The 10,770-nt window shown below is 32.9% G+C and overlaps 1 protein-coding gene across 1 annotated transcript in view; it reads left to right on the top strand.

Moving 5' to 3' along the window:
* LOC117178918 overlaps positions 1 to 10,770 on the top strand; it is a 28,725-nt gene that overhangs the window by 9,552 nt on the left and 8,403 nt on the right. Inside the window, exons 4-11 of the mRNA XM_033370471.1 lie at positions 466 to 521; positions 597 to 754; positions 3,177 to 3,361; positions 3,454 to 3,506; positions 4,775 to 4,903; positions 5,840 to 5,878; positions 6,956 to 7,149; positions 8,421 to 8,646. Of these exons, the coding sequence (XP_033226362.1) occupies positions 466 to 521; positions 597 to 754; positions 3,177 to 3,361; positions 3,454 to 3,506; positions 4,775 to 4,903; positions 5,840 to 5,878; positions 6,956 to 7,149; positions 8,421 to 8,646 (1,040 nt within the window). The remainder of the gene's footprint in view (positions 1 to 465; positions 522 to 596; positions 755 to 3,176; positions 3,362 to 3,453; positions 3,507 to 4,774; positions 4,904 to 5,839; positions 5,879 to 6,955; positions 7,150 to 8,420; positions 8,647 to 10,770) is intronic.

Below are 10,770 nucleotides of genomic sequence, written 5' to 3' on the forward strand. Positions count from 1 at the left end.
GAGCTCCAAGGAGATTATGTTGAAAAATAAAAAAAAAATTACCCAAAAAAAATTGTTTTTATACTTCATTCTAAGGACTTATTGAACTACCCTCGTATCTGAATCACTGTAGGCACCTGCATCACTTACATGTAGATTCCTGGAGTATTTGTATAGGTGTCTAGAATATTCAAGTGCCTTAGGTATTTTTTCTTTTTATTCTGCCTGAGATATATAGGTACATGATGTGCCAAAAAATAAATAAATGAAGCTCATTATCTAAAATAATTTCTCGCGCTTGAAATCATTTAACAAAGTACTGAAAGTTTGTTAAATAATGATATGCTTAAATTGATATGAAAAGTACCTAAAATATTTGACCTAAAAAATCAGTAGTATTTGGAATATTTTAACATCGGAAACACTTTCACGTTAATTTTCAATCGAATTAATAATCAAATTGTAAATACAATTTTTTTATCGCAGGAACGAGAGAAAGATAGCATTGTAAACTCCAGAGGTCAAACGGAGAGTCACTATAGGTCAGTTTACACGATGAATTTTCTTTTCGGTATTAATGAATTGACGTATAAAAAACCTTTCAATTTTTTTCCTAGGAGTGCTCCATCTGAATCTCCAAGAGTGGCAAAAACGACAGCTTCGACAGCCGCTCCAGTTCCAGCTCCTTTCTCGAAAAGCTACTACAATGATCCTGACCAAAGCTATCCTTTTTACACAATTTACGACGATGATGTTTCCATTTACAAGGATGATGGTGAGTAACAAGTAGAAAATTAATTACACTGTGGTCCCGAAATAAAAGTTCCCGTTATAGAGGACAAGATGGTCCAAGAGGGCGAGAGAGTGAGGCTGCTAGGTCAGCGGAGCAACTTCACAATAACGCAGGAGTGTATGCCTCAAAGCATTCTATTTTGCAGAATCTATTTTTTGACCGGAAAATTTACAAATCTTTAAAAGAAAAATATGTCCAAGTTCGATTTTAGCAGCTTTTAAAATAATTAGTTAAATTGTCATCTTTTTCAATTGTGATACCCTTCACTTTGCAATGCGTAATTCAAAAATCTTTTAATTTAGAAAAAAAAAATTAAAAGCATTTGAAGCGGAAAATATTTGATAAAAAAATTTATCTTTTACCATTTATTACTTTTTAAAATATGTATAAGTTCTGAAAAAACTTCAACAATAATTTAAAATTGGAAAAAATTTAAAACAACCTCTCGTTTTCTCAAGATTTTCAATACAATTTTAAAGCTTTCCAAGGATGTTTTAACTTTTGGAAATGAAAATAATTTAACTTCTAATTAACAAAGTGTTCAGTTAAAACAAAATTTAATTTGTTAATGTTCAATGTTTCCAGCTTAAAATGCCTGAAAATATAAAATTTTAAAGTTGATTGATTGATTATTTAATTTAGAGCATTTAAAATGATAACGTGGGTCTATATTTTTGGAATTGAATCTGAATCTTTGAACTCTATAATTTATAAAAGTTAAAAATTCTACATTTGCAGTTGATTTGCATTTCATTTAAACTTGTTTAATTGGAAAGAATGCTTGTTTCCATTTTACACGTGTAAATTATTGAGCATTCGAATATAGTTTAAAATACAGTTTAAAATTCAAAAGTTCCAATTTAAATACTTTTATTTTTATTTTGTTTTTTATTACTTCAAATGAAAAAATATTTAGCCTTAGAGTTAGATTTTTTTTTATTTTATTGACTAAAAAAATTTGGTGAATCAAGATAGACACGGGGAATGAACGGGAATTTTTCTTCTTCGTTTAAAATGGCCACCCTGACATATGTACGTACATACTTAAAAATCACTAATTTTATGAAGTTTGATTTTCTATCACAAACAATTTCACGTTCATTATGTCATCATAAAACCAAAATGGCAAAAATACAACAAAAATATTTTTTACGCTGAAGCTCCAACAGAAATTATTCTAACGGCCCTGATTGTTTATGGTTGGCGAGTTCCGATATTTTACGAATGAGATAAAGAGTACCCCCGAAACGGCTTCTATAGTGGGACTGTAGTGTATGATCTTTTTTTAAGTTCTTTAATTTTTTAACGTATTTATACAAAAGAATTTGTAAACAAATTCAATTCACAATCGAAAGTGACTAATTAAGTGGATCAAAACTTTTTTTAGTTAGTTTTGCTTTTTCGTAAGAATGACGATGAAATATGACGGAGCAAAATTATCCACGAAATAGATAAGGACTTTAGATTTTGTCAAGATTAGAATGAAATGTATTTTGAATCTTGTTTCGTTCGAAGTAAAACAAATCGTAAAGTAGCAGTGCATTTCGGAAAGAAAAAGGAATAATGAACATCTAATTGCTATTTAACTAGATAAAAACTCAGCAATAAAGATCTAAACTAGAAAAACATTAAAAATAATAGTTTTCTTTTCGCACTTTTATTTTATTGCAGTTTATAAGTCGATGGAGAAAATAGTTCAAATATTCAAGTTTTTATGTGTAGTATAAAAGGAATTTCAGGTACCAAGAGAATTTTTTCAGATATTTACAGTATCAGACACAGTACATTTCAGTACATGAATTATTTTAAGTGCCTTCTATATCCTCTGTATTAAAGTCTCTTCAGTACTTTTGAATACCTAATATCTTTTCATCATCAAAATTTGTGGGAAAATGTGTTCCCTTGTCCTTGATTTTCACCTAACTGAAATACTCTTGAATACGTATGTAGACGGTCCTAGGATCCAATTGTTATAGTATATCTAAATGCATTCAAATACCTGACATATTATTAAGTATTTGGACTAGTTTCGAGTAATCTAATTAGCTTCGCGTACTTGCAAATGTGTAAAATAACTTCTCAATGCCACAAATATTTTTAATTATTTAAAACACTTTTGTATATCTTAAATATCCTCAGTTATCTGAATTAATTTCGAAAATTTGAATTTTTGGTATGTACCTGCAATATTTACCCGAAGTGTCTTATGTACCGGTTACGCTTTTGAGTACGAAAATTATTTTGTTATGCCAGAAATATTTTGGAAATAAATATAATGTTAACGAAATCATTAAATTTGCACTAAATAAAATATTTCTATACTTTTCATTGTGATAATATAATCCTAAATTTACTCCTAGTTCAAGGTATCATGAAAGTAAAAGTTTCATGTTTTCTCTCTCAGATTACAATCAGTACACGGTTAACCACACAATGCCGGTACAACACCAGAGCGTGAGGATAACCGACGTGTCGTCGAACTCGAAGCAGTATCATCAGAAGCCGAAGAAGGTCACCGTGAACGAAGCTGACAAGTACAACCTGAATCAAGACGTCACAGTCCAGGATTACGACATTTACGACAATCAGGTGTGCCTTAATCGCCTCTTTTACAAATGACTTCTACAACTACCTTCAGAATCCAGTACACCGTGTCATTTACTTGTATCTTCTGATTTCAGGCTCACCTCAATAAAAACAAGTTCCGAATCACTGACAACCAACAGTCTATCAGGTAAAATTAAAATTTTCCTCAATTAAATTATTGTAACATATTTTATCTCAAATTTTAATTCTAAAACTACTCGAAATCGCAAAAAATGTCTATACTCTGGTCAGTGAGAGAATGATCGACAGCGCGCAGTTTTTTCAGAAAAAGGTGGAGTAAACCCCGTAAAGGGTGTGCTTAACACATATTAAACAGGCATTAGAAGTTTTTTCTACGGCTATAAATCTTAGAATGATGACGTTTGGGAAAAAGAGAGGTCAGATACATAAAACTCAGGCCCTTCACAGCAAGGTTTCCGAAGATTTAAAATCTCTAAGTCACGCCTTTATGACAGTTTGCGCGAACTGGACGAAAATTCGTCGTTCCCGTCGATCATTCTCTCGCTGAACAGAGTATAGCAGGTTTACCGCAAATTTAAGGTGATTTATTAAAACCCAAAACTTATGGTAAACTTTCATTTCAACAAAAAGCAATCAACAAGCGGAAAAATATTAAATTTTAACCATTTTCGAAAATTACAACTTCAAATGAACTCTTGAGGAAAGCAGTGAAGATTTTCGCTATCTTTTTCCAAACGCTCCAGGCAAAAAATGATGATATTTATTTTGCAATGCCTAATTGTCAAAACAACAGAGTTTTTATTTTCCCATCTAGAGGATAGCTTGATTAAATTCAGAATTAAAGAAATTGTATAAAATTCTAATTACATATGTCCCAAATTCACCCTGCCGAATAACTAGATCTAAATTTCAAAAACTTCGGACATACAATGCGCTTGCGCAAAACAAAGAAAAAGGTGAAATTTCATCAGACGAAAAGTGCAACGCCTCTTTCTTCTTATGAGTTTATGTGTCATAATAGAGTTAATAAAACCACAGATATATTTATCTCGCGGCAAATTCTGTCTGTATACCGAAGAAGCGCGAATTTATTGCTAATTAATCTTTTAGTAGAGATGAGCATTTCCAAGATGAAAATTCTGCTTACGTAAGTTACCACGATGTTGAATTTAAATTCCAAGAATCACAGGTAGAAACAGCCGAGACTAAGAAAGGTTATGTTCATTTAATCTCACTTCGGTTGAACATCATTTAAAATGGCAGAATTGGATCTGAGTTTTGACTTGACCTGCTTCCAAATTTTTTTCTTTAATACGATTTTTAAGAAAGGAAGTTTTAATTTAGAGTTTTGTAGAATTAATATTTTCTCCATAGCACAGATGCTCTCTGAAAGTAAAATTGATTTGATTTAAACTGTTGAGTATTTTTACGTAGGACTAACGTTCTTAGCCATCCGGTTCACATAACAACGCCCAACTCAATTGTGGACTCTTACATTTCCTTGACCACTACGACTCAACCAACCCCAACCACCGTTCGACAATATTCCGCCAGTGCTCCCAGGTATGTCTATTAATTAAAGAATACTGAAAAGTAATTACAGAATACATTAATGTAATAGAGGATTGGTGGCAGCATTGGTAACATTCAAAATCGCAATCTATATTTAACTGTTGACGAAAATGCAAAAATTAAAAACAGTCTGCCGTTTTATTGATTTTTCACATTAACATGTGAATCAAATACATTAAACTTAACGTTTGATTAGAGAGTAAAGTTATCCTTACGAAGAAGAGATTTCCTCAAGCTGAATTACACTTGTTAATAAATTAACTAAGTATCTCCTATAATCAAAATAGCAGCTTTTATCGATTTTCACACTACGGTTTATTGTTTTGTAAGTCAAGTCTAAGATAATTATTATCATCACACTTTAAGCGCTAAAAAAGTGTTGTAAATCATACGCAGATTTTTTACACCACAGATGGTATTCGAATGATCCGTAAAAAACATTTTCTCGCCATCTCATATTTTCTTCTCCGCACTTTACAAGTCAGTAACGTAGAAAATTTGAAAAGCTGAAGTACATTTCGCATTGTTAGTTGAAAATAATTAAAAATAAGTTTCTGAGAATGAGGCCCATCGAAAATATTTTCTACGTTGCAACGTCCTACACTTTTTAAATTTTCTGTCAGATAATACTAAAGTCACTTGACTTCTTCAATAATCACAGCCAAAAATCGAAAAATTTTGATTAAGGGAAATATCGACTAATCTATTAGTTTATTTGTCGATATTTCAATTATTCAAGCAGATGATACTTTTATTTAACGACTAATCGATATGTTGAAATTTTAAAGAATCGAAACATAGATTTATCGACTATATAATAATCTACAATTCCTTATATCGACTAATAAAACAATCAATGCACTTTCTAATAGATTAATAATAAGTTGCATAATTTGCGTCATTAATGACCATTGATTTGTTTTACAGCCGGGGTCGACCACAAGTAAACCGCGGTACAGCGCCACCGTAAGTATCAATTTTGTTCACAATAATTTTGAAAATAGAATAGAAAAAAACAGCCAATTAAATTTCAATCCCAAATAATTTTAAATTATCTTAAGCAATGGTCATTTACTTTGCACTAATATTAATGAGTTTTTTTTACCCTTTTAAGTAATTTAGAACAATTTCAATCGATTTTAAATATCCCCTTTAACTATTTGGAACAATATTTACATAATCTCAATCCTAATTCTTCACATTTGAAACTCTGACAGTGATTAAAAAGAAATATGTGATTTTGAACGGGATCTTTAATTTGCAAATACGTCCCTGAAAAGTATCGGTGGTTCGGTTTTTCAGGACAGATGTTGTTTATCGTCGATTAAGTGAAATTCTCTGTAATAACAAATCTCAGAAAACGACGAATACGACGACATAAAATTGACAGAAAAATACGGCTATACTCGTCAAGGGAAAATGCGGTCACGATAATATTTTGTGATTTTATGGGTTACGAAAGTTACGTGCCCAATCGAGGTCGTAATTTATTCACTAAAAAAGAGTCAATTTACATTTAACTGTGTCATTTGTAAGGCATTAACCGTCAATTTAGACTGAACAATCGTTTATCATGACTTATAAAACAATATACTATAATTGTGTCTACATTATCGGGGAAGTCTCATTTTTTATGAACAGAGTTAAATTTTTTTTTCTGGTTGTAATGAGTGTGTCTATTTTATTATGTTTTTATTTTATTTGTTTTATATTCTTCTTACTGAACGATCTTATTTTCAAAATTAGATTGCGGAATTTAGATCAGCTGTGCGAAAGAAGATGGCGGATCGCGAACAGCTGATCAAGCACATTCGCTTTGTAATTTTGATCGGAAAAAAATGATAAAATCGAGATTAAGCCTTGTTTTTTTTATTGCAACGTAATTTCCTTAAATGGAAGGAATAATAAACTTTTCATATTTATGAACGCTATTTATTTTTAACTTTAAAAGCCTAGATTATCACTTAGATTGATGAGTACAATATTTAAATGTTTTCTATTCATTGTAGACAACTTTGATAATGGATTATTCGTATTTTTAAGACGCTCTCGACCAACATTGAAGCCCTCTACAGAAATCGTATCAAAAGCCCAGGAATTCATTGATATCTACAGATACCCACCAGTAAGGCCAGCACCCATTTACCCAACTCCTCAAGTCGACAAGCCTGCCGCCCGATGCAGGAAGGACGTTTGCTTGATTCCGGATTGTGCCTGTGGTGGAGCCGATATCCCAGGTAAATTATTCTTGAGCAAAATAATCCAGCCTAAATAATTATCAATCTATCTCGCGTAACCGATTAAGTTCCAAAAACCTTGTATTAATTATATATTAAATAATAGAAAATAGCATTATTATTATCGGAAAATTCACTCAACTCGGAACTATAATTTAGTTGCCACGATGTTTTAAATGATCATGATTTACTTTCAACAAATTATAAGGCAGGCTCTAATTGCAAATAAATTAAATTTTAATTAAATCCATTACGAGACTCTCGAGGCAAAAACTGGATTTACTGATTGAACTGTTGAAGGATGAGAAAAGAATGATTCAATCAGCTTAATTAATCTCGACTTAATTTTTCTTCAAACTTGCTGACACCCGACAAATTTTTAAATAAGTCTGTTAGTTGAGATGAAAGTTTATTTACTTGCAATTCTCTACGGACTAGAGAAGAATTTATTAAGAGTAATTTATTCTGTCTATTTATTTCATCAATCTATTTGCTTTTAACTTTAACAAAATTTAAATTTTAGCATTAGTTTCCATAAAATTAAGTTCAGATGGCACCTGTAAAAACAGGATAGCGTTTTGCAATCAGCTAAACTTTGGAATCCACCTCGCAACTTTTTTCTACCTACCAAATCGCGAAAAAAGAGAGATAAGACTTTGAATTTACGATTTTAATATTAGTTTAGAAAATCTTGTGTACACTTTTTTAAATTTCAAAACATGATTTAGCTAATATCGGATTCCGGGTCAAGGACCCGTTTAGGTCGACATTAGGAAGCAATTTTCGAATCGACAGACAACGACTCGCGGCGTACTCGTTGAGCATGGCTGATTAACGGAGACGTGTGACGCAAGCGTTCGCGTTCCGAATGTTGATTTTGACGATCGATTTAGCAGCCGCCGAGACTTTCTCCGATTCTAACGTTACATACTCATTACTCGGTACGTTCGAAAGTGAAACAGATACGTGTGCACCTTAATAACTCCGCCTCTTTGCGTACCCTTTCGCAAAGCTTCAGCGGCCTTCGTCCGTGCCCGTAATTGCTCGCAATGAACGTGCGTATATTGTCACACTAAACAATTCCCATGACCAAGGAAGAAATCTTCAACGAGGAAGTTACGCTGCTAAGAAAATTCTGTTTCTACCTTCCTGAGCAAAAAAGAATCTTTCACTGTTATATTTACTCTCCCTTAACTGAAAACAAAAAAAAGCCTAATTAGAAGCATATACTTTAAATACAAAAATGTTAAGAGATTGGATCTTGATCATAGATGGCATTCCGGCGAAAGAGACGCCGCAGATTGTACTTATAACTTTCGACGACGCTGTAAACGATCTTAATAAGCAATTGTACATCGATCTATTTGAGAAAGGCCGAAAAAATCCTAACGGTTGCCCGATTTCGGCCACATTCTACGTTTCACACGAGTGGACCGATTATAGCCAAGTGCAAAATCTTTACGCTGATGGCCACGAGTTGGCGTCCCACACAGTCTCGTAAGTTCCGGTTATTGTGGGAGCTTTTATGCTTAAGCAGAATTTTTGTTCTTAAGCTTCTGTCATTATCTACGGCTAAGATGAATAAAGAAAGGAGAAAAACACTTTAGAAAAGGGATAATAACGTTTAAAAAAGTTTCGAATTACTTTTAACACTTGCAAAAAAAAACTCCAAACTAGTTCAAAAACTTCATTAACTATTTGAAATCAACCCGAAATCACTACTTTTTAAAGTTAATCGAGAAAAACTTGAACCAGAGACCAATAAAGTACTCGATATGAGACAAATCAGTACTAAACTTCGAAATTTTCTAAATTAGTACATTTTTATCTGTTTGGAACTGGTTTGTAATTGTTTAAAAATATTACGTAAAACGAAAAGTGGTTTCAATTGTTTGGGAGTGTGATTTCTTAGCCGTTGATAGTATCGCGAGTCATCAAGTTCTTGCCATGGGTGCTACCGGGATTCACGCGTATCATCAATAAGTCCCAAATAAGAGCTATTGCTTTCGTTTGTCCCGGATTTCTCTATCTTCGCATTCGGTTTCTTCTTTGGGAAAATATTAATTGAACCCCGCCCCTTAGGAAAGTAAAGAATCATTTTCCAAGTCAATAAATAATACAAATTTTCTTTCCTGAAGGTCGGCATCTTTCATAAAAAGTATAACCTTCATTGAGGAAAAGGATACTGCACGATTAAAAAAGAAAGTAATTCAAAAGAGAAAGATAAAAAAAATAAATAAAAAAAAGTTGCTCCTGGTGCAATTATTTCACAATTTTAACTATTTGTCCTTTTCCTTAATGGAGCACTTTTCTGAGGACTAATTCTGCCTACTAACAAGAACTCTTTTCTTCTTTTCTCCCAACCCTCTTTCTCATACCATACCTCACAACGAAACATTGTACACAATCAATCATAAAATTACATTATCATGCTTCATACTCCACTCGTCTACGTTATAAATTATTTGATAAATTCTCATACATAACATTGAAAAAATGATGATCAAAACAAAAACAAAACTGCATCACGCTACGTACAATAAATCCCGCCCGCATCCTACGTCCCTTGAAACTGAAACAGGAGAATACTTGCCGGAGGAGATACCGCAAATCGTGCTCCTGACCTTCGACGATTCCGTGAATGACCTTAACAAGGGTCTTTATGCGGATCTGTTTGAGAAGGGAAGAAAGAACCCTAATGGCTGTCCCATCTCTGCGACCTTCTACGTGTCCCACGAATGGACTGACTACAGCCAGGTCCAAAACCTGTACGCCTCCGGTCACGAGATTGCCTCCCATACGGTCTCGTAAGTACCACGAGGACCCTTTTAATATTATTTTTGTTTTCTTTTTTCTCTTTGCTCCTACTTCCCTTTTTGACTATTCAGATTAAATATCCAAACTGTTGTCTTTTTCGTGTTTTTGTTGTAATTCCTTTTACTTTTTTGGTATTTCTCGCATGTATTCAACATTTTTTTACTTCCTATTTTACAGTATTTAGTATTTTAAGGGCTTCTACTTTTTCCGTAAAACAAACTATTTGAAAAGAGGTGACAAACTAGTTCAAAACTTGCCTAAAATAATTTACGGCCGTGGGTTTAACACTCTAAAACAGGCTTTATGTTTGTTTGATTTACGCGTTTTATGAGCGTCTTTTCAGTTCTGAAAGTAGCCATTTGCAAAACAGAAGGAGCAACAGCGAATTTTTTTGTGCGCAGTACAATAATAGGTCCATAATACTCTCAGAAGTATTATGGGTTCATAATCGAATTCCGCACATGCACATTCACTGTCGTCCATTTACGAATATCACCGTTTCAACCTAACACCAAATTTCAGACGTGATAAACTGTTAAGTCATACCTTTATTAGGGTAGGCCGGGGTCAAAAGTGCCAAAATTTACTTTTCATAAAACAGTGTTCAAGCAAAATTAGGTATTGCTTTGGTTTTTTGTCTTAAAATATATGTAAGACATTTAAGTTCCAAATTATACTCATAATAAATTTACATGCATTCCATCTATTACAGTCTGTCAAGTTAAAGCGTGGGTGGCTTTACTCGCAGTCGGTAAGGTGTATCGACATGATTTTGGTGTCAAAATATTAAGAAGAGCTCCCTCT

The sequence above is a fragment of the Belonocnema kinseyi genome, chromosome 1 (genome assembly GCF_010883055.1).
Source record: "Belonocnema kinseyi isolate 2016_QV_RU_SX_M_011 chromosome 1, B_treatae_v1, whole genome shotgun sequence".
NCBI classification, from domain to species: domain Eukaryota; kingdom Metazoa; phylum Arthropoda; class Insecta; order Hymenoptera; family Cynipidae; genus Belonocnema; species Belonocnema kinseyi.